Consider the following 23,031-nt stretch of genomic DNA (forward strand, 5'->3'; position numbering starts at 1 on the left):
GGAGCTAAAGGTTATGGCCGAGGGCATGTCCACCAAGCTCGCCGTAGAGGTCGGTCAGTGCCAAGAAGAGGTCTGACACCTGGAGGCTGAGGTGACCCAGCAACGCGATGACGTGCGCAAGCTTTGGGTGGACGTGGACGGTAAGTCTCCAGTTTCCCTTGTTGTCTTTCTCCCTAAAATCCATGGTAAGCCTTTTGACACAGTCGGTACGTGACTTGGGCAGGTCTCGATGATAAGTTTAGGGCGGAGGTGGTGAAGAGCCGTGGCCTAGAGAAGGAGCTCAGCGAGGTGAAAGACACCCTCTAGAAGGAGAGCGATGAACATGACAACCTATGTGTCGCCATCTAGCTGGTCTACGACGAGCTCGAGCTGGCCCCAGAGCAGGAGAGAAGCTCACTCATAGTTCGCGCCACTCGAATCATGGATCGGGCACGTGATATGGCAAGGGGCGCGCTTTGCTTTGGCATTCACCGATCGTTCATGATCGCCCATTCTCATTACGAGAACATCGATCTAGCGATGATGAGCTAAGACTTCATGCCCATCTATACTGATGTCGAGCTGGACGACATCGAGAAGGAGGTGGCCCCCTGGCACATGACCTTTCTGCCAAGATAAAAGATGAAACCACCCCTCACTCTAAGGGTGCCCTGGAGCGGATGTGAACCCATCGAAGGGCTAGCCTTTGAACTCTTGGGCCTGAATGGGCCATAGGAGCGTTTTTAGCTCCGTATCCCACCTTACCTATGGCGGTTCTCGTGCCGAGCTAGACGATGTCTAGAAGGAGGTGGCCCCTCTAGCATAGACTTACCTACGGAGATAAGGATGAGATCACCCCCAAGAAATTAGTTAGGCAGATAAGCCAGGCGGTGAACTCATAATATGTGGACAAGCTTTTAAATTTTGTTATGGCCAAATAGATTTTTAGCCCTTCTCCCCTTTTTGTATAAAAAGGTTAATGCGTTCTGACCCTTTTTGTCATTAAGGCTATAAAGCTCAGGGTGCGGATGAACAAACTCTGATCACGCTGGTGAGCAAAAACACCATAGCCGTTGGGGCATAGGTTTCTTGCACTCTGACCAGTTTTACTCCACGTTCGTTTCTGCAACCCTTGCTTCTAGATCTTAACGTGAAAGAGGGTCGAGCACAAAGAAAGTTTGCTAGGTGGATATACTCTTAAATGCGCTCCAACTCTTTCCGTAGTTAAGGCTAAAAAGCTTGGAGTGTGGGGAAAAAACTCTGATCACGCTGGTGAGCAAAAACGTCGTAGCCACTGGGGGGTAGGTTTCTTACGGTCCGACCAGTTTTACTCAACGTTTGTTTCTACAGCCCTCGCTTCTAGGTCTTAACATGAGAAAGGGTCGAGCATAGAGAATGTCTACAGGATAGATATGCTCTTATCATCCCCCGAGTGAGGCTCGACCCCCTATCGTTGCTGGGGTCGGATGTCACTAAAGATCAAGGAGTTGATAGCAAAACTGATAAGAGAAAGCATGCATAAATTAAGGGTAAAAGTGATGTAGCTGTTTGATGTTCTAGGCATTGATGAAGACTTCGTCATCTATGGTCCTAAGCCCCTTGTCATTGCTGGGGTCGGGTGTCACTAAAAATCGAGGAGTCGATGGCAAAACCGATAAGAGAAAGCATGCGTAGATTTAAGGGTAAAAGCGACGTAGCTGTTTAATATTCCAAGCGTTGTGGAAGACTTTGTCGTCGATGGTCCTGAGCTTATAGGTGCCTGGTCGGAGCACCTCCACGATGACGTACGGTCCCTCCCATGGCAGACAGAGCTTGTGGTGGTTCTTATTGCTCTAGACAAGGCGGAGTACCAGGTCCCCGATGTTGAAGGCCCGACCCTGCACTCGACGGCTGTGGTATCGGCGCAACGCTTGCTGGTACTTGGCCGAGCGAAGGAGGGCAATGTCACGTGCTTCATCTAGCTAGTCCATGGCATCCTCGAGGGACGCCTCGTCTCCCTATTCGTCGTACGCCCTGACTCTCGACACTCCATAATTAAGGTCGGTCGGGAGGATAGCCTCGAAACCGTAGACCATGAAGAATGGCGTGTAGCCGGTGGCTCAGCTAGGGGTCGTCCTTAGGCTCTAGAGCACCACGGGAAGCTCCGTGGCCCATCGTCTATCAAACTTGTTCAATCGGTTGAAGATCCTATGCTTGAGGCCTTGTAGGACTATGCTGTTCGCACGCTCGACCTGCCCGTTCGTGCGGGGGTGCGCCACGGTGGTCCAATCGACGCGGATGTGGTATTCATCGTAGAATCAGAGAAACTTTGTCCCGGTGAACTACGTGTCGTTGTTTGTGATAATGGAGTTTGGGACTCCAAAGCGATGGATGATGTCAAGGAAGAATAGCACGACTTGCTCGGACTTGATCGTAGAGATCGGTCAAGCCTCTATCCACTTTGTAAACTTGTCTACGGCGACAAGCAAGTGCGTGTAGCCCCTGGGCGCCCTCTTGAGATGTCCAACTAGATCAAGCCCCTAGACCATGAACGACCACATGATGGGGATCGTTTGGAGGGCTTAGGCCGGCAGGTGGGTCTACCGAGCGTAGTATTAACACCCTTCATAGGTGCGCATAATATGTTCAGCATCGGCTACTGTGGTCGGCCAGTAGAAGCCTTGTCGAAACGTGTTTTTGACCAGGGTCCTAGGTGCGGCATGGTGCTCATAGACCCCATCATGGATATCACTCAGCAACTGCTTTCCTTATTCAATGGGGATGCAGCGCTATAGGATCCCGGTGTGGATTCGCCTGTAGAGCTCGCCCTCAATAACTACAAAGGACTTGGCATGACGCGCGAGCCGTCGAGCCTCCATTTTGTCCGTCGACAGCGCCTCATGGAGGAGGTAGTCGAGGTAAGGTGTCCTCCAGTCATCCAGAGGGTCAAGCTCTATCGCTGGATCCTCGTCAAGCTCCATGACTTTAGGGTCGGATGGAGCCACCGGCTGGTTAGCCCCCGAGCCCAGGGCAGGTGGCCCATCACCGGTCTATTCTAGATCCTCATAGTGGATTCCTAAAGGTGATGGGAAGATCGATCTACCCAAGTGGCATGGCCTGCTTTCTAGGTACGATGCCATGGAAAGGCACCCCGGTCGACCGAATGCGCGATCGATCGATGCCCATGGCATCGAGCGTTTCAGCGTACATGATGTTGAGGCCGCTGCCTACATCCATCAGCACCTTGGTGAGCCACTTTGTACCGATGATTAGGTCAACCACGAGCGGATATCTTCTCAGCAGCGGGACGCTTTTCGGGTGGTTGGTTCGATCAAAGGTTATGGCGGACTCCGACCATCGGAGGAAGGTAGGCGCGGCCGGCTCGGCCGTATAGACCCCGTGATGCACAAGTTTCTGGCAGCGCTTGGATTCATAGGCCACCGACCCTCCGAAGATCATGAGGCAACCATCCAGCATCAGAAATCCACCATCCTTCCCCTCGACATCGTCTGCGGCCTGCTTGGGCTCCTTCCTATGCTCCCCCTTGTTGGAGCCTTCGGACAAGAACCGCTTCAAGAGGACACAGTCATTGTATAGGTGCTTGATGGGGAAAGCATCATTTGGGCATGGCCCTTCAAGCAACTTCTCAAAGTGGTTCGGGGTACCCCCAGTGGGCTTCCGACCCCTCTTGCGGTCGACGATGGCCATGAGCGAGCCCTTGCGCCGCTGCTTGTTCTTTTTCTTGTTGGGACGGTTGGAGGCACCTTTGCCGTCATCCTCGTCCCGCTTTGCCTTGCCTTTGAGGCGGTCAAAAATCGCCCCGACTGACTCCTCGCCCGAGACGTGGTTGTTGGCGATGTCGAGGAGCTTCTTGGTGGTTCGTGGGCCATTACGTCCTAGCTTGTGAACCCGTGACTCGTAGGTGGTCCCAAATAGGAAAGCTCCTATGACATCGGCGTTGGCGATGTTGGGCAGCTCGTTGCACTGTTGGGAGAAGCGCCGGATGTACCCATGAAGAGTTTCCCCGGACTTCTATCGGTAGTTTTTGAGATCCTATGGGTTCCCAGGACACGCGTATCTACCCTAGAAGTTTCCCACGAAGATCTCTGTTAGGTCTGCCCAACTTTGGATTTGGTTTGGCGGAAGGTGTTCCAACCACGCTCGCACCGAATTAGCCAGGAACAATGGAAGGTTGCGGATAATGAAATTATCACTATCCGCTCCACCGGCTTGGTAAGCAAGACAATAATCCTTGAGCCACAGTCCGGGGTTTATTTCCCTAAAGTATTTTAGGATGTTGGTCGACGGTCGGTACTGCGGTGGGAAGACGATGTTGAGGATGTGTCGGTCAAAGGCCTGAGGCCCCGGCAAGTCGGGGCTCGGGCTTCGGTCCTCGCCACTGTCGTAGCGCCACCACGATGAGGGTCATAGCCATGGTTAGCCTCCTCCCTCTTATCGCTACGGGCACATTGGCAAGCATCTAAGGTGTTGCGCGCGTCATGGTGGAGGCCAAGACGCTCATGCACCAGGACCATGGTGCGTGGCCCGTCGCCTTGCTACGCCTAGTGGATTGATATGTCCCTATCGGGTCACTCTGAGGGCATGCGCTGTCTGGCATCGAGCTCGCATTGTCGATACAACGATCTCTTGGCCTGCTATGCCACCGCACGCTCGAGTAGTGTGCAAATCTCGTGATAGGCCCGACGATCCTCGGGTGTCACGGGCTCCGGAAGCCCCCTGGAGTAAGGCCGCTGCGGTAGCGATGTTCTGGCTTGCCCGGATGAAGTGTGGGGGCGGGCTTTGTCATCCTCGATGATCCTCTGGTTCACGTCGTGGGCCATGGCACGCGCACGCCCACCGTCTCTGTGGTGCTCAATCTCTTGCTCGAGCTTCGTGTGTTCCTGCTCGAGCTGGAGTTGTGCTTCTTCAAGCTCTTGGTGCCGTGCCCTCAGCTGCTCTACCCATAGGCGAGGTGGGGCCTCTACATCCCCCTCGACCTCATCGTCGAGGTCATCTGTTAGGGTAACCCCTCCCTCGTGGATGCTTTCGATGTATCTCTCGAGGGTACCTGCCATGAAACATTCTCACGATGGGTGATGGCTCCCCCTATTGGTATCAGAGTTGGAGGGCGACTCTGATTCTCCTGCGAGGAGGTTGTGGAAAGATTCCACGACGTATTTGGTCATCCCCATGAACTTGTCATTCATAGGGGATGGGGGTGTGTGCTGCGCCACAAGGTGCCTAACAGTCTCTGTGGCGTTGCGCAGACCGAATGGGACTGCTGTCGGGGCGCTCCGGATGAAGCATTCCAGGGAGAGCGGCTCTCCTCCGGCAAGCTGTGTGATGACATTGGCGAATGAAAAGGTGAGGCGGCGTAGGTCCTTTCGGGACGGTCGGGGTCCCAGGAAGGCGTCGAGCTAGTGCTCTAGCCTCCCATAATCGAAGCCGAAGAGCTGGTCGCTCCCGCAGGCACGGGCCTCCGGTGCATGAAGCTGCAGCTCCTCAAGCGCCTCGGTGACCGCATCGAGGCCAGCGGAGTAGAGAGGCTAGACGGCTGTAGGAACCTACACCAACTCTCCATCCATCGTAACGATGAAGTCCAGGTTCTCGAAGCACACGTGCATGCCTGGGACCCAGCTGACGCTGTGACTAGCCATCCGAGGCCTGATATGGACGTTGAGACATGCAAAAAGCCCCTACCTGACGCGCCAACTGTCTTTGTTTTCGGACCACTGATGAGTAAATTTGCATTTGCGCGTCTGGCGCAGATGGTGTGCTCAGAGGACACAAGGGTTTATACTGGTTCGGGCAGAACATCCCTATGTCTAGTTCGCTGTTGTTCGTGTTATCGACACTTGGTTTGCAGTAAGGGTTACAAGCAGGCGAGAGAAGGAAAGGATCCCAAGTCTCTGGTGGAAGGAGTGAACGGGTGCTGAGAGCTCGATTGCCGCTCAGGCGTGTGCTTGTGTCGTGATTTTGTATTTTTATCTCGTGGTCCGACCCCCCCTTTCATGGAGCGCCCTATTTCCCCTTTTATAGGCGAAGGAAAAACATAGGTTACAGTGGAGGAAAAGAAGAAGAATGAGAGAGAGAGAGAGAAGAAGAAGGCTTCCAGGATTGCCGGGTCCTTCTTCTCCTTCATGCAGGTCCCGCTGATCCTGCAGATGTCAATAGGGATAGCTCCACGTCACGGCCCTGTTCGTCACTGGCGCCAAGCGCAGGCGTCATCTACCGGTCATGGCGTTCCACTCTATCCCGACGGACGTCGTGGCGAATTGACGCGCATGTTCTTGATGTGAATCGCTAGGTCATGGCGTTCCACTCCGTACGAGGATTAGGCAGAATAGTACCGGCATGCCCGACACTGTTCTTGATGTGAATCGCTAGGTATGGCCCATCATGGCCACAGGTTACATCGAGGCGTGCTAGCTTCTTTCCTGGTGTTAGAGTTTTGATCCAGGCCCATACGCTTGGACCTAGAGTGGTTGGCGGCGGTGTGGGTCCCCGTCGGACGAGACGAAACCGGCGCCCTTGGGATCGGGCGAGACAAAGCACAAACCCAAGGGATCGGGCGAGACGGAGCCCGTGACCTTGGACGAGATGGAGCCCGCGGCCTTGGGGTCGCTCGAGACCTTTTAATACGTCTCAAGCCATCTAGGGGAGTCAACGTGGGCGTTAACCTCCTTGCTTTGGGTATCCCTAATAACGATACCTGACACTAGAGATTATACAGCAATGGTAGCCTGGTTTGGATCCAACAGTTCTGAAGGTAGACCGTGACACCTAAAAGAGGGGGTGAATTAGACAACTTAAAATTCTAACTCTAAACTATGGCCTTTTTTTCTAATCCTAGCAAAACCTATGTAAAAGATAAACTATCTAAGTATGCAACTACAGTTTTGCTAGTGTGTTGCTATCTCTACCGCAAAAGGAGTAATACAATCAATGTAAATGCGGAAGCTAAAGAGCAAGGTAGAGATATGCAAACTCCCGTCGATGACTCCGGTATTTTTACCGAGGTATCAAGAAGCGCGCAAGCTTCCCTCTAGTCCTCGTTGGAGCCCCTCGCAAGGGCCAAGCTCCTGGTCGGGTAACTCCGTGATAGCCTCGGGCCTTCCCCACGCCCAAGTGGGTGTCCGACGTGCCTTCCGCCAAGCCTCTTCCTGATGCTCCCCGCCGTCTTCACTATCAAGCTTTCGGCCAAAACACCGCGGGCCTTGTTCCCTCCGGTGCACGGTGGCTGCCACACCACAAACGCGATTGGTGTGATCTCGTAAGACTATAAGCCCCTCCAATGTACAACAATGGTGCGCGCAAGCACCGAGTGATAAGAGGTATGCAAACCTCACTAAACACTAAGCCTAAACCTAGAGCAAGCGCATAAGCGGTGGTCTAATCAACCTAAGCACTTCGTAAAGCACCTATGCTAATCACCCAATGAAACACTAAGCACTATGCAAGTGAAGATCACTAAAATGGTGTATCAACACCTTTGGTATGTTTCATCAGCTCCACACCCTCATTTGGCCGGTTGAGGGTTGTATTTATAAGCCTCACTGAGAAAGTAGCCGTTGGGGACGAAATCCCGCTTTTCTGCTACTGACCGAACGCTGATCACGTGTTGGAGACGCGAACTACTGATCGGACGCTACCAGCGTCCGGTCGCATTTTCGCCGCTCTAGAACCTCTCTGTACTCGACCGGACTCTGCTGTCCCGCGTCCGATCGATTTTACCGCCAGCGTCCGGTCGTTGCTGCTGACGCCTGTTTGCCAAGCCTCTTGATCGGAGCGTCAAGTCACTTTCCTCCAGCGTCCGGTCCAGCGTCCGGTCACTTCTATGAGCTCGTTTCTTCGCGATCTTGCGTTTGGCGTGGTTCCTATCTTTATGCTTGAACTTTGCTTGATATCTTGGGTCTTCTCTTGTGCTTCTAAGGTCTTGCTTATGGTGTTGATCATCGGATCATAACGTTGCCTTCGTCCAAGTCACGTCTTGCATTCTATTGAACTACAAAACAATCACTTGTAAATTCATGAGTCCAATTTGGTTGCGTTGATCATCAAACACTAAAATCCAAAATAAATGGACCAATGGTCCATTTTCCTTACAAGTTCATTCATCACAAAACAAATTTTACAGAAGTTGCCTCTACCCCCATTTTATATCAAATGAAGTATTTGCTGACACTGCAAGAGTTGAGATTTTCGCAAGTCTCAAGGATGCATTTTGCAGTGTCAAATTTGACAAAAAAATCATCATACAAATGAGCCTGGAATTTGTTCTCATAAGATTTGGCAGGACTGACCTAAACTATGCTTTTTGGTACAGATTATGCTTTTTATATTTCGTTATTATCAACATGAAGCTAAAACTCTAAAGTTTACTTTCTTCTAGTAGTTTCTGTGTCCTGAAGACCAGCAGCTCCACGCATCATTAGAAGTCATAAGAAAATCATAAAAAATTTCCTTGCATTCACATGTCCCCATGGTAGTTAGCCACTTGACTTGAAGGCACAGGTTAATGCGTTGTACGCTTCCACGCATCGTCTGAATTTTTCTTCTGCTTCAGCCTGGAGAATACAGATGTGTTCAGAATTAACATCTTTGATATGGTTAAATAAATCAACAAAACAGAACCAAGCTATTGATTTTGGCTATTTTTACGTTCAATCCACAGTTTCAACAAATCAATTCAATCTATTTGGTATGTTGTGCATTTTGATTTGGCAATGTTAGAATACGAAGGTGCGGGAGCCTATTTGGACTATCCCGCTAGCGCCCTATTGGGCCTTGCGCCCACATGGCTAGGATTGATATGATTGATCTATTATAGGCAAGGATCACCATTGGTTCTGTTTCTATAAGCCAAACCCTACGTCATCCTTGCCTATATAAGTGTACCTTGACACCCTCCATCAATCAATTATATTAACCCCACTTGTTTACAGGCAATGCATGCAAAACAGCTCCTTGAAGATAGCTATTGAAATAGCCACTAAACTTCAGCACCAATCACCAGAATCACACAATGCAAGGATAACACACATACTATGGCACCAACCTGTGAAGGCCCTTGATGTTTGTCGGGGTGCCACTTGAGAGCAGATGCACGAAAACTGCAGAAACACCATGTTGAGAAAGAACCGATTAGCAACCTTGTGACAATGTCACAATGAAGCCCTGCAAGTGCAATGTGCTGTTGTAGGAAATGTTTAGATGACTCACGCAGCCTTAATATGATCCAGCTTTAAGGGGCCTAAAACTGGCAACCCGAGAGAGATCCTATAGCTTCGCAGATCATCATGGCCCGACTCCTCTTCCTCGTCTACATCACTTTCGTTCCAGAATTTTTCCTTTGATTTGGAAGACTGAGATTCCTCCCTCCATTGAAAACCACTAGGATTACTACCAAGGCCATCATTCTCCCCAGGCCAGTACCATGTAAAAGATTTCTTACCACCATAGGTACCATATGGTGTGTCTGTGCATTCATCATCATCATCATCGTCATAGCTTTTCCAGTTCTGCCCACCTAGGTTAATCATCAATGCGCACTTCTTGTCATCCAAATATACAGAAAATAATTTGGAGGTAACAGCAGATCATGAAATGTAAACTTATCCATAATAATAAAAGGTACACAACAAATATGCTAGGGATGGCCATCCGGATGTATTAATGTCACTATGACATATAGAATCCACATTTTAAGTAAATAGTGGAGAAAAAAAATCATTAGAAGCCAATGTTCACATGGAAATGTTAATGCAGAAAAATGAAACCAGTGCATATGTAAAAGGTTGGCGGAGCACTCATGTTTTTATATTTTAGTATCCAATCGTCAGTCTAGTATTCTAGAGGATTGAAAACATATAATAGTGTTGTACAAAAGAGCACAAGCATTTAAAATTCAAAAATCATTCAAGGTAAACGATTTGAAAGAGCTTACGCTTATTTTTTCCATAGGGATTTTTTCCTGGAGTAGAGCGCTGGACCTTTGATCTGCTACTACCTTTCTGCTTTCTCATTTGTTTGCTACTGCTTTCCTGTAGAGAACATCGATGCGTATTTGATGTCATCCATTTTCACAGGGGAGAATATGTTTCCGAAGAAATAAAAGAGTAAGAAGAATTCACATGTCAACCACATGTATGAGCTGGACTGTGGTACAACTAGAGTCAGAAGAATTCACATGTCCAGGACTGGTACACATAGAGTCAGAAGAATTCACATGTCCAGGACTGGTACACCTAGAGTCAGAAGAATCCACATGTCCAGTTATACCGGGACAAAGCATTGAAACAGGGTGGAGAATACAGGTCCAGAAGCTAAGTCCATTAGTGGAATTGCTTAGAGACAAGCTCACAAGTCTGCAAGTAGAAAGAAATCCACGAGTAGGAAAATGGTCACCAAGACAATACCTGACATGGGCCGCCATTGAGCAGAAGCTTCTTGAGGGCGCTCTTTGCATCCCCACGCTTTTCACGGACAGCGAAACGGATACGAGGCTGCCCAAAATAACCGTTAGGTTCCAAACGATTCAAGAAAAGCTGATGCCACGGTGGATTGCATGTGGTTCAGGAGCAATGATTGTAGCTTTGGGTCGCATTGGGCGGGTCTTGCAAGTCAAAAACTTATAGTTCCATACACAAGACAAGAAACTTATAGTTCCTTTATTCAACTGCTTGTTAAGAATTCCAAATATATGTCAACTAACAGCTCGCGGAGCAGGCATGGAGCCAGCGGTGGGGCTAGGGGGGCTCCAGCCCCCCCTACCGCTCGCGAGCAAGTGAAGCCCCGTAGAGCCGCCGTCTGAAATTTCAGCTGCAGATGTACAGGTAGGAGGGGCTGAGATTTGCTGAATCTCTTTTCTTGCTAATTGCCGTTGTTTAGCCCCTCCTAATTTTTTTCCTAGCTTCGTCCCTGTCGCGGAGTGATAGCGTGCAACATTTACACTTGCACACGCACATCTTGTTTAGAAGGAAATGCAAGTTAAGTTGTTCCCATTGTCTACTGAAACTGAAACCTGAAATTCCAGGGATGGTGTGCTGACACTGAAGGTTTTTGCGTCGCAGCTTCCTAGACTTAAATCCCCCTTGCATCTACTACTATAAGGAGCCAAATCGAGTAAGTAAATATGCATGCATGGTGGGGATGAGGTTACTAGGTAGGGGCTTACCGTGGATTTGGAGAGCGCTGGAGCGGAGGAGTGGAAGGCCGGTGACGCCCACGCCGCCGCCGCGCCCCTCTGTGCGGCCGCTGCTGTCAGCATCCCCTCCAGCCCTCCTCCCTTGCCTACGGCGGCGGCGCACGGCGACAGGGAAGAAAAGAGACCGATCCCCAGGCTGTGTTGCTGGTTCGTACGCTGGTTAGTAAAGAAGGACGGCTGACTTATTTGTGTGACAGTATTCTGATTTACGATCGTTTACGAAAGCCATAGCCAATTGAACAGGCTCCCCTCTCTAACCTTTCTTCTTCTGTAATACAAATCGATCGGGCCGCACACTTTTGATCCAACGGCTGACTGGGGGCAAGTGTTTGCAGAAAGGCCCCTCACGATCAATTATTTTGCGAAGAAGCTCTGAAATGGAGCACGCAGGGCGTTTCTCTTCTCTGGAGGAAAAAAAGAGTTTCCTAGCGTCCGGACGTGCCTACAGCGTGTTTCTTCTATGTCCACATGGGATTTGCGCCGCCCCGAACGTCACGATCATCGAGAAAGACAGGAAAGGGCGGCAGATGCCCAACCAGCGCCAGGAGGAGGAGACGACATCGGGGCGAGGCAACAGAAAGCAAGGAGGGAGATGTAACACCCAATCTACTTTTAAAACATCCAGATGCAACACTTGCAACATACGTCTAAAAGCAAATGAAACACTTGAAAAATGCATCTGAAACACTTGCAAAAACATAAGAAAAACACTTGAAAACAATTGTAAATATACGCAACATCCATATAAACACTTGCAACATATATGTAAAACATATGCAACATCAAAATAAACACACTTGCAATATACGTCTGAAAAAACAGATGAAACATTGGGGATAGAAGCTTGCAACATACGTGTACAACCATTGCAACATGTACAACATCCCGATCAACTTTTGCAACATCCGCATGAAACATTTGAAACATACTTGTAAAACATCTAAAACACTTCAAACATACGCTTGCAACATGTGCTTTCAGCGCAATGTCACCTTGCTGCTTGAACGAATGGAGACTCGTCGTTGCGGAGCTCAACGCCGGCACGGAGGTCGGTGATGGCGCATGGAGCTCGCGGCGGCGCGGCCACTCGCCGGCAGGTGGAGTGCGGTTGTGGCAGGAGGCGCGAGTCCGAGGAGGAGGCGCGCGCAGATCTCACATAGCCCGTCGCGTGGAGCTCTGCCCTATCTAGATCTGACCCCGGTAGCGACCTCTCGGCACTAGCTAGCGGCTCACTTAGGCAGTGGTGGGACAGAAGGGTGGGAAGCGAAGGGGTGCCTGCGTCGCCGGCGGGGGCGCGCGACACGCCACGTGGACTGGGCGGTCCGGTCCGTCTGTCTAGAGTCTAGACGGACGCCCTATAGGAAGCATTATCGAAAAATTATGACAAACTCGAAAGAGTAACAACACGCCAAATGGGTTGTTTGGATCCCATGATGAAAACTAGACTATATTTTATAGAACAAGTTTGAGCCCAACAACCAGCAGCAATACAATGTTTGGATGCCCTAACTAACTTGGGTTTATCTAAAACAAAGTTCTCCACAACCTAGAAAAGTGAGGCTTAACAAAAAAAAAACAAATTATGTTTTTATGATTTCGTAGAGAATTGGCTTACGCAAAATATCTCAATTGCCAACATCCAACAAATCTAGCAATCATTCTACATCTTGGGTACAAAGCCGGCAATGGTGTATATAAATTAACTATTAAATAAATTAAAGATTTAGATCAGAGAAAGTGCTATCCCTGCTCCGGTCACGTGTTGCCTCCTCTATACCCAAACAAAGAAATATTCAAACACGGAGTAACAAACTAGCCAACCACGATTTGTTTTTTTCTCTCCCGAAATTTCAAATAAAGGATTTGCTAAACTTTATGTGCCTAAATTTTAGTTTTCTTTCGGGTGATGGTTATTAAATATATTTTAAACTAAAATTACAGTTTTAGTTCGTTGCAATTTCTGTAGACACAATATGCAATTTTTGGTTTCGAGAATAAAAAACCCTGTTATACAAAACAACCAACATGACAAAATCTGATATGTGTTTGCACAAAGACAATTTAACAATTTACAATTATTTATATAGTCAGGCAAGGACAAAATTTTGATATGTTATGACATAGACAAATAGTAAATCACAGAGTGACAATACTTGTACTAATTAGTAGTACAAGAGTGTTGTCTGAAATCATATTAAAATTCGGGCACCTGAAATATAGGAGAAATGTCCAAATAAACCTCGTTTTACTAAAACTAGCTCCTGATTAGGTCTAAAGAACACGTGCCAAATTTTGGTTGCCAAATTTTGGGCAAGTCAAGCTTTTGACTCCCATTTAACTTGTTACCAAAGCTTGCGTATAACACTTAATGAGACAGCCCCGGTAGAGATCACCTGCGATCCTCCATGATGATATGTGAAAGCTGTGTATTCGTCAGATCTAAACTTTCTAAATAACTCAACATAAACCTAGGTTCTATCATCGTATGCATAATGGCTCAAATAGTCAAAAGAAGCTTAGTGGCTATTTCAATAGCTATCTTCAAGGAACTGTTTTGCATGCTTTGCCAAATCGAAATGAAATTAACAGAATACCATATAGATTGAATTGATTTGTTGAAACTGTGGATTTGAACATAAAAATAGCCCAAAAAATTACTAGCTCGGTTCTTTTTTTATTAATTTGTTTAACTATATGAAAGATGTTAATCCTGAAGGCCTCTGTATTCTGCAGGCTGAAGCAGAGGAGAAATTCAGACGATGCGTGGGGACATACGAATGCGAGGAGTTTTTGACGATTTTGAGATTTTCTTATGGCTTCTAATGATGCGTGGAGCTGCTGGTATTCAGGACACAGAAACTAGTAGAAGTACAGTTTAGAGTTTTGAATTCATGTTGACAACGAAACAGAAAAGCATAATATGTATCTGTACCAAAATCATAGATTAGGTCAGTCCAGCCAAATCAAGCAAATTCAAGGCCACATTTGTATGATGATTTGATTCCACCAACGCTGTAAGTGTAAAGTAAAACACCTGTTCCACTGTGAGGTTTTGTCAAATTTGACGCTGCAAAACGTATCCTCGAGACTCCTGAAAATCTCAAACTCTTGCAGTGTCAGCAAATACTTTATTTGACATAAAATGCAGCAGAGGCTACTGGTGGTAGAAAATCCAAACCAGGCTACCATTGTCGTATAATCTCCACTGCATCCTTGTTTATATGTGAAGTCTTGACAGTTGAAAAAAAAAACCCTCGCAAAATTTTTTTACAGTTGACAAACACCGTATTGTATAGAAACCGGAAAACCCAGCCCATGTACAGGGCCATTCATACGTGCACGGACGCTCAGATTACAACGCTTTTAGAATACATACAAGGCTATAGATAGCAGCAGCACAGTCCAAGCAATTTATAAAACTATCAGCTCTTACAGGTACAACCAATCAAACCAAGCAAGTTTGACAACAACTCATCTCACAAACCAGGTGATAAGACACAGCGTGCTCGCACATGGGGCCACAACATACAAAGGGGGGCCTATCCCCGAGAAGACTCAGGTCCGATGAAAATAAACGTAGCATGCAAATCTGCCACACATATCTCGAGAAATGAAGGGGACATAACTTGAGACTAGGTGACGATGAGGAACTTGCGAAACCTAGAAGCACTTCCTGTGAACAATTGCCGGGCCAGACTCATCATACTCCTCCTTCGATATCCACATCTGGTACATCAACGCCACATCATAACAGAATTCAGAAGTGTTGTCATTTCAGCCATATTATTATGAGTTAAAAGAAATAAAGTGCAGCAGCTGAAAGTAATATAAACAACACACACCTGTTGGAAAGTGCTGAGTGAGGCTAGGATCGACCCTCCTATCCAGACACTGTACTTCCTCTCAGGTGGTGCAACGACCTTGATCTTCATGCTGCTTGGTGCAAGGGAAGTGATCTCCTTGCTCATACGATCAGCGATACCCGGGAACATAGTTGAACCTCCACTGAGCACAATGTTGCCATAGAGGTCCTTCCTGATATCCACATCGCACTTCATGATTGAATTGTATGTTGTCTCATGGATTCCAGCAGCCTCCATACCAATCATGGATGGCTGGAAGAGGACCTCAGGGCACCTGAATCTCTCTGCACCGATGGTTATTACTTGACCATCAGGAAGCTCATAGCTCTTCTCAACTGAGGAGCTGTTCTTGGCAGTTTCCAACTCTTGTTCATAGTCAAGGGCTATATATGCAAGCTTCTCCTTGATGTCCCTTACAATTTCTCGCTCGGCAGAGGTTGTGAAGGAGTAACCCCTCTCGGTCAGAATTTTCATGAGGGAGTCCGTGAGGTCCCGACCAGCAAGATCCAAACGAAGAATGGCATGAGGAAGGGCATATCCTTCGTAAATGGGCACAGTGTGGCTCACACCATCACCAGAGTCAAGAACAATACCTGTAGATCAAGAAAATAAAAAAGGGGGAACTTCAGCCACACCGTGTGTCGGGTATCGTTATTAGGGATACCCAAAGCAAGGAAGTTAGCGCCCACACTGACTCTCCCGACTCCAAGGCCGTGGGCTCCGTCTCGCCCGACCCCTGGGGTGCGGGCTCCGTCTCGCCCAACCCCTCGGGTGCGGGCTCCGTCTCGCCCGACCCCAACGCCGCGGGCTCCGTCTCGCCCGACCCCAAGGCCGCGGGCTCCGTCTCGCCCGAACCCTTGGGTTCGTGCTCCATCTCGCTCGACCTCAAGGACGCGGGTTCCGTCTCGCCCGACCCCAAAGCCACGGGCTCCGTCTTGCCCGACCCCTTGGGTTCGTGCTCCGTCTCGCCCGACCCCTTAGGTTCATGCTTCGTCTCGCCCGACCCCAAGGACGCGGGTTCCGTCTCGTCCGACGGGACCCATACCGCCGCAAACTACTCCAGGTCCAAGCGTATAGGGTCAAGTCAAAACTCTGACACCAGAGAAGAGGCTGGCACGTCTCGATGTAACCCGTGGCCATGAAGGGTCATACCTAGCAATTCACATCAAGAACCGTGCCGAGCGTGCCGGTACTGTTCTGCCTAATCCTCGTACGGACGCTGACAGGCGCGTCAGTTCACCACGACGTCCGCCGGGACGGAGTGGAACGCCATGACCGGCGGATGATGACTGCGCATGGCGCTAGTGACGAACAGGGCCACGACATGGAGCCATCCCTGTTGACATCTACAGGATCGACGGGACCCGCATGAAGGAGAAGGACCCGGCGATCCTGGAAGCCTTCTTCTCTCTCTCGTTCTTCTCCTTTTCCTCGTCTGTAACCCGCGCTTTCCCTTCACCTATAAAAGAGGACGCAGAGCGCCCCTACCAGGGGAGCCGAACACGAGATCGAAACACAACAGGACGACACGAGCACACGGCTGAGCGGCAATCGAGCTCTCAGCACCCGTTCACTCCTTCCACCAGAGACTTAAGATCCTTTCCCTCTCTCGCCTGTTTGTAACCCTTGCTGCAAAGTGCCGGTAACACAAGCAGCAGCAAACTGGACGTAGAGACGTTAGTATAAACCCTTATATCCTCCGAGCACACCATTCGAGCCAGACACGCAAATACAAATTTACTCGTCGGCGGTCCAAAAACACCGACACCGTGTAAGCAATTAAGTTTAACTTCCATTATTTATTCTTGATATATTAGCAGAGATACTATTTTTGCCTGAATTCATATCACCGAACAGACTGAGGTGGTAACCACATATGTAGTGTATCTGAGTTATGCAATCTCATGAGCAAGAATAAAAGATAAGATACATGGCAACTTGATATGACCTTGACAATAACCTCAGATAAACACTTGATAACAGCATAATGGAACCATAGAGATATTATTAGTAGGAAACTGAATCAACACCGAACTAAAGGGAGAAGCAGGTCATACCAGTAGTACGCCCACTAGCATAGAGGGAGAGCACGGCTTGAATCGCAACGTACATGGCAGGAACATTGAAAGTCTCGAACATAATCTGGGTCATCTTCTCCCTGTTGGCCTTTGGGTTCAAAGGAGCTTCAGTGAGCAGCACAGGGTGCTCCTCGGGTGCAACACGAAGCTCATTGTAGAAAGTGTGATGCCAGATTTTCTCCATGTCATCCCAGTTGCTGACAATACCGTGCTCAATCGGGTACTTGAGCGTGAGAATACCTCTCTTGGACTGTGCCTCGTCACCAACATATGCGTCCTTCTGTCCCATCCCTACCATGACACCAGTGTGGCGAGGACGCCCAACAATGCTAGGGAAAACAGCTCTTGGTGCATCATCGCCAGCAAAACCAGCCTGGAAGATAGATAGACAGACATAATTAGTGGCGTATTTGGAAAGAAAGGAGATAAAAGTTGTACAGGTTAGGGGGGGGGGGGGGGGGGGGGGGGGGGGTGAAGCACTGACCTTGACCATTCCGGTGCCATTGTCGCAGACAAGAGGCTGGATGTCCTCACCATCAGCCATTTCTACAGAATTGCTGCAGCTTGGCATAAAAAGAGAAAGAGAATCCATCAGTGATTATTTTTAAATTTTCAATATATGATTGATTGAAAGGAACACTGGATTCGAATACACATGCTAACTGAAAGCGCTAAATCCAATTCTTAGTACAGAAAAAGGTGACACAAAGAAAACAATTTATTCGTGACTTGTAGCATCTGAAATTTGCAACATCATATTCCAGTAAGCTAATAGGCGTGGTGGTATACTTCCGGACGAAAGACCAACGGCTCTTCACTGGAATCACAACACCAACAACTTCAACTGACACCCCAGCAGTTCAAGCATCCAGTTAGCTCAGACCAATTCGTAAAAGACTAGCAAACTCTTTTACGCCAGATCCGAATGCAACTGCACCACACCCGTAACTAGATCAGATCCGAATGCAAGTACAATACACTTGTAACTAGATCAGATCCGGATGCAAGCATGCTATATACTTGTAACTAGATCAGATCCGGATGCAAGTACGCAAATGGGAAGCCTAAGCGAGGGTTTGGGAGATCGATTTCGCCCAGCACGAAGGGAAAGGAAGGGGGCAGGCGGCGAACCTGGTGACCTCCGACGAAGGACGCGGCGGAGACCTGGGCACCTGGCGAAGGGCGGCGGCGGCGGTCTCGCCCAGTCGTCGCGAGGAGAGAGAGACTTGTTAAGAACGCGCAGGCACGGTCCGTCTCCTTGACTCCTCACGACTCACGACTTCAAAATTAAAAAAAAATATATACGGCCGGCGCCACCCTGTTGTGGAGGGTGCAACTATGGTCTGTGGGCGCATTCGACTGGAGTGCATCGACCAGATGCATGCTCCGGTGAGCAGGCCCATGCGGCACGCCTCAGACCGCTGTTGCTGGGCTGAAGCTCCAGCTTATGCACGCACATGCTCAGATCACATGTCGAGGGAGAGGGAACCCACCTCTGACCTGGCCAGGCACTGACGATATGAATGAGGAGGCCCGGCGCTGCTCCCCGGAGAGCTTTGGTTGGAGTCCAATCAGAGAGATGCAGGTGGAGCTGATTGTTAGCGTGGATTGGTGCTACAGATCCTGTTTGTTGATTTGCTAGAAGGAGGTGCCAAGAGAAAAGGAGTTGGCTTGATGCTTCAATTGGACCGAATCAATAGAGAAAGATAAGCTGGATTGTATGGATGTTCTGGTGCTTAGCGTAAGCAAGAGGAAGGATGTTTGTTTGCTTCTGGGGGCGTGAGAGAGGATGGCCAAGACACTGATTGCTCGGTGAATGGAACAGAGAAGGTGACGGAGGAGATCGTAGCTTTGGTTGCTTAGATTGGGATTTTGCGTGTGGGAAAATTGGAGCTGGTACTGCTCAGATTGGGTTCAGACTGAGGCTGGTGTTGGTGTGTGTTGGATTCACTTGAGGAAGGAGGGAGCAGCGAGGACAGTTTGTTGCACCTAGGTTAATTTGTTCCAAGATATCCTCTGTTAACTGCCTTGCTGTTGCCTTAGTTGAAGATGATGCATGGAGCATGAAAGGAGAAAGAAAAGAAAAGAGTGGCGGCGCCTCTTGGGAGACATGTGGACGAGGAATCGTACTTATTGGCCATCCAAAAGTCCGCTTCTTTTTCTTTTTATTAATCATCTCGTCTCGTGTGTGTGTGTGCTAGGCTGCCAGCCTTTCCTTTTCTTGCACTTCATGCCCTTATCTTTACTGGCGTGTAGTTAGTAGTGTAGATTTGAGAGCATGTTTGTTGGTTGTCCATGTGCAGAAGAAAATCATTACCACCCTGTCACCAGGCTTAAATTTTATAAGATGATTCGCTATTTTTTTTAGAACACGACTTCACGTGTATTTCATTAAGAAGAAATAGTACCCAAGAACGGCTTACACAACGTAACTATAGAAAAACCCATAGTGCTGGTTCAAAAACTAGGAAGTAGTTAGGATCCAAAACGACAACAGAACATAAAGAGTGGCGGTAGAGAGAGGCCCTCCACCACTACTAACCTAACTTGTTGAACCTACAGATGAAAAATACATCAACTATTATTGATCTCCATTGCTTAGAAAACTCAATGATGAAACAATTTTGACTCAAACAAGTGTATTAAAATAATAAAAAATGAATTGGTGCATGTTACAATTTTCTCCAAATAATGAAGCCGTCTGTATAAGATAACTGTTCAGCTTTTTCGTTTTGTGGCCGATCGGTTACTGATTGTTGGAAACCGAAGTTTCTAAAAACAAAAAGCCAGACCGAAGTACACCAAATGTCCGGTCATAGAATTAGTCTCAGGCCTTCTTTAGTTGGCGAATTTTTTTGGAAAATAATACTGTAACACTTTTATTGTTATTTGACAATTAGTGTACAATCATAGTCTAATTAGGCTTAAAAGATTCGTCTCGTGAATTTCGTCTAAACTGTGTAATTAGTTTTATTTTTTATTTATATTTAATGCTTCATGCATACGTCCAAAAATTCGATGTGACGGGAAATCTTGAAAAAAAATTGCAAAATTTTGGGAACTAAACAGGCACTAAGCTATGTCCAATTGTTTATTCCTTGCCAAAAATTATTTAATTGTTTGGTGGACTTGGTCGTGTTAGTAGTTTATTTTGTCCCGTTGCAACGCACGAGCATATTTGCTAGTAATAATAAAGAGGCAAAATTTATGCCACAGATTATTTTCGTCCAACTCTGATTTCTATTCGGATTCTGGTTTTTTGTCCGGTAATCCTCTTTTCAAAGTCCTATTCAATTTGCATCCAATCTTTAATAAATTTCCTTTCCTTGGTTTGTGTCCCCACCTCCAACATGATGGACTCTCCATATGAATCCAATAGGAGAAATCGAATACAATTCAATGAATCAATAAATAAATATGAATCCAATAGAAGAAATCGAATAAAATACAAATTAAACCACCATATCAGCTCCGGTGAGGCGGCGCGAAAAGATGTTGAGGCCGGAACGACGATGGTGTGAGGCGCAGAAATGACGGCGAGGTCGGGCAACGAAGGGGCAATCTGAAGAGATGGCGACATGAGCGAGACCGATGCGAGGATGTGCGACGACGACGACGCGGGGCGAGGTCGAGGAGAGAGGAGACGGCGACGCGGGCGAGGCTGCCAAGTCGTTGGGGCGTGCGGCCACCAGGGCTTCGTTGCATGGACCTGCTAGGCTGCTGGGACGCCGTCGCGTAGACCTACCGGGGCGTGGTCGCGTCAGGGCTCCGTGGCCGCCATGGCAAGGCTTCAGGTAGATGAAGTTGAAGGCCTCGGGGTACGAGTGAATGAGGCCACGTGACTCCGAGTCCGAGCTAGCAGATAAGGAAAGAGAAAAATAAAAAAAAGGAAGGGTATTATATTTCCTCGTTGACTAATTGTGTGCTATTGGTCTCGACTTTAACAAAAATTGCACGATGAAGTGTTTAACACTGTGTAAATTCCCTTGTATGCAGTATGCCTGGTTATATTTGTGGATTCTTTAATGCTATAATTGGAAGTGGAAGTAAAAACGTGCGCCCCTAGCCCTTCGTGTTCGCATGCGCTATGGCATAGATGCAATTGATTACTTAGGTAGAAGAAAATATATTGAGTCAAAATTATTTATATATATGTTTTTTAGCATAACGTTGAGTGCAATAAAAACATAATGATGTAAATGAAAAATTATAGCTTTCAAGACAAAACAACACATAAATATCAAAACATTGGATACCGCTATATCTTTCCTCCCGTTGCAACGCACGGGCACTTTTGCTAGTAAAAATAAAACAGCTCTCACCCCTTGAGGCTATAACTGTCAATCGGAAAAATGAAGCGGTTCAAAGTGATTTTTAGGATGATTTTACTCGTTAAATGTTAAAATCAAAGGTGGATCAAAGTGTTTTTAAGATTTTCAAGACGAGTTTCACATGTCAGAGCATCTATACTCTTTTTAATCCTGGTTGTTTTAAACATCATATGGTTTTTTATCGCGTCATCTATATTGGACCCACCCTACGTGTGGCAGAACCGCCTGAAATAACACGTTTTCAGAGGCGCTCGTCTTCCACTAGACACTAAGCACCCCGAAAGTTAGCTACATCGAACAGGTCCGTCGAGCACACCCCAAGAAAGAACTCGAAACAATCCACGTTTTACATCCAGAATCTCATAATGAGTACGAGTTTATAATACTTAGTCAATTTCATACAACCAGAGGTCTTGAAAATTATTTATTACAATACCAGAATTCAGAGTGCGATAATTAAACAGCGAAAAGAAAATAAACATCTAGCGGAAACGATACAAGGATCCGTCTGTGCCCACCAGAAGAATCCTTCACACAAGAGCTACTCCTCAAGCTGTACCTGCAACAGAATAAAATAAACCCTGACTACACAATGTACTCGCAAGACTTACCCGACTAGTGAGAATAGTTCCTGACTCCAAGGGGTATGATAGGCAATATGGGTTTGTTGTTTTCTTTTTGTTTACGAAAAGCATTACTAATAGTTTATCCTTACAGTCAAGTTTTATTAGCAGTCATGATTACTTCGTTAGCTAACCATTCTAGGTAAGCACATGTTCTACTTTCAAGTAAGGGTTGAGCAATCAGAACTATTTTACCATTTTTTATATTCCAATTCTTACTACGGTGCTAGACCATAGCCAAGTTGTACCGTCTCACGAAAATGGCGATTCACGAACCAATGTATCCTAGCTGGGTACCCCGAAGCATATGCTCTGTTTGTACCCCAGGCACAAACAAGACCAACCCATTCCACTCCTGTCACGGGGTCTAGGTCCCCGTCCAAACTTAAACTCCAAGCCCCCACACTTGATACCTGGTCTCAGCATGGTGCTTAGACCTCCACTTTTCCCCGCCTCCAATCAGTCGGTCCGAAAAGAGTCAAAACCCACGACAAGAGCGCAATGAGCCTTTCCGCTCCCATAAGCAAGTATATGCTCAGGATAATAAGTCTGTGACCTGACTACCATCCACAGCAACGGACGGTCCTCAATCGACACGGATAGGAAAAATAGTGTAACCAAGCTAAGCCCCATGACCGCGGGACACAACTTGTTACGCCCACCAATAATCCATGCCATATCCCTACCTGATCTCTATTTAATATGACTTCACCTAAAAGGTTCAAAGGTTAGAGAAGCAAGAGCTAAAACCTCTCAAGAAGCTTTGCCAAATAGTACCTAGTACTAGGTACGATAGAGTTATGAGTGCCAAGCTTAACACACCGGGGTTCATATAAGCCCAGTGCACCATCGTCCTAGTTCAACTGGTTACTAACCCAAGTTCAAGTCCTCGCTCGACTTAATTTATGTATCTATTTTTCTCTATTTAATGATTAATGAAAAACCGCGGAATTCTCCCCTAGGTTGGATCTC

General features: G+C 47.5%; 2 protein-coding genes across 4 annotated transcripts; both read right to left on the reverse strand.

Annotated features, from left to right (window-relative positions):
* Nucleotides 1-8,090: 8,090 nt before the first annotated feature.
* On the reverse strand, nt 8,091-11,384 carry LOC136481861 (uncharacterized). The gene is made up of 6 exons (XM_066479141.1): nt 11,135-11,384; nt 10,377-10,463; nt 9,905-10,001; nt 9,181-9,487; nt 9,017-9,071; nt 8,091-8,525 (listed from the first exon to the last, which is right to left on the reverse strand). The coding sequence occupies exons 1-6, from the start codon at nt 11,225-11,227 to the stop codon at nt 8,448-8,450; spliced, it is 717 nt and encodes a 238-aa protein (XP_066335238.1). The 5' UTR covers nt 11,228-11,384; the 3' UTR covers nt 8,091-8,447.
* Nucleotides 11,385-14,452: 3,068 nt separating this feature from the next.
* On the reverse strand, nt 14,453-19,209 carry LOC136505217 (actin-97-like). Of its 3 annotated transcripts, XM_066500451.1 has the most exons (6): nt 18,237-19,209; nt 17,895-18,036; nt 17,590-17,662; nt 17,085-17,478; nt 15,007-15,620; nt 14,453-14,890 (listed from the first exon to the last, which is right to left on the reverse strand). In XM_066500451.1, the coding sequence occupies exons 3-6, from the start codon at nt 17,647-17,649 to the stop codon at nt 14,825-14,827; spliced, it is 1,134 nt and encodes a 377-aa protein (XP_066356548.1). In that variant the 5' UTR covers nt 17,650-17,662; nt 17,895-18,036; nt 18,237-19,209; the 3' UTR covers nt 14,453-14,824. The 3 variants fall into 3 exon arrangements, with proteins under 3 accessions (XP_066356548.1, XP_066356607.1, XP_066356492.1); XM_066500510.1 differs by lacking the exon at nt 17,895-18,036 and having other exon boundaries at nt 18,599-19,209; XM_066500395.1 differs by lacking the exon at nt 17,895-18,036.
* Between the last annotated feature and the right edge of the window lie 3,822 nt (nt 19,210-23,031).

The sequence above is a fragment of the Miscanthus floridulus genome, chromosome 1 (genome assembly GCF_019320115.1).
Source record: "Miscanthus floridulus cultivar M001 chromosome 1, ASM1932011v1, whole genome shotgun sequence".
Classification (NCBI taxonomy): domain Eukaryota; kingdom Viridiplantae; phylum Streptophyta; class Magnoliopsida; order Poales; family Poaceae; genus Miscanthus; species Miscanthus floridulus.

Bases quoted from the DNA above. Each gene is read 5' to 3' on its own strand.
- LOC136505217 (XM_066500510.1), bottom strand. From the start codon at position 17,649: ATGGCTGATGGTGAGGACATCCAGCCTCTTGTCTGCGACAATGGCACC. The intron at 17,479-17,589 runs GTCAGTGCTTCA...TCTATCTTCCAG, and splicing joins ATGGCACCGGAATGGTCAAG to GCTGGTTTTGCTGGCGATGA. The intron at 14,891-15,006 runs GTGTGTGTTGTT...TTGATGTACCAG, and splicing joins CACTCAGCACTTTCCAACAG to ATGTGGATATCGAAGGAGGA.
- LOC136481861 (XM_066479141.1), bottom strand. From the start codon at position 11,227: ATGCTGACAGCAGCGGCCGCACAGAGGGGCGCGGCGGCGGCGTGGGCG. The intron at 10,464-11,134 runs GTAAGCCCCTAC...TATTTTGGGCAG, and splicing joins CAGCGCTCTCCAAATCCACG to CCTCGTATCCGTTTCGCTGT. The intron at 9,072-9,180 runs GTGAGTCATCTA...GTGTTTCTGCAG, and splicing joins CTGGATCATATTAAGGCTGC to TTTTCGTGCATCTGCTCTCA.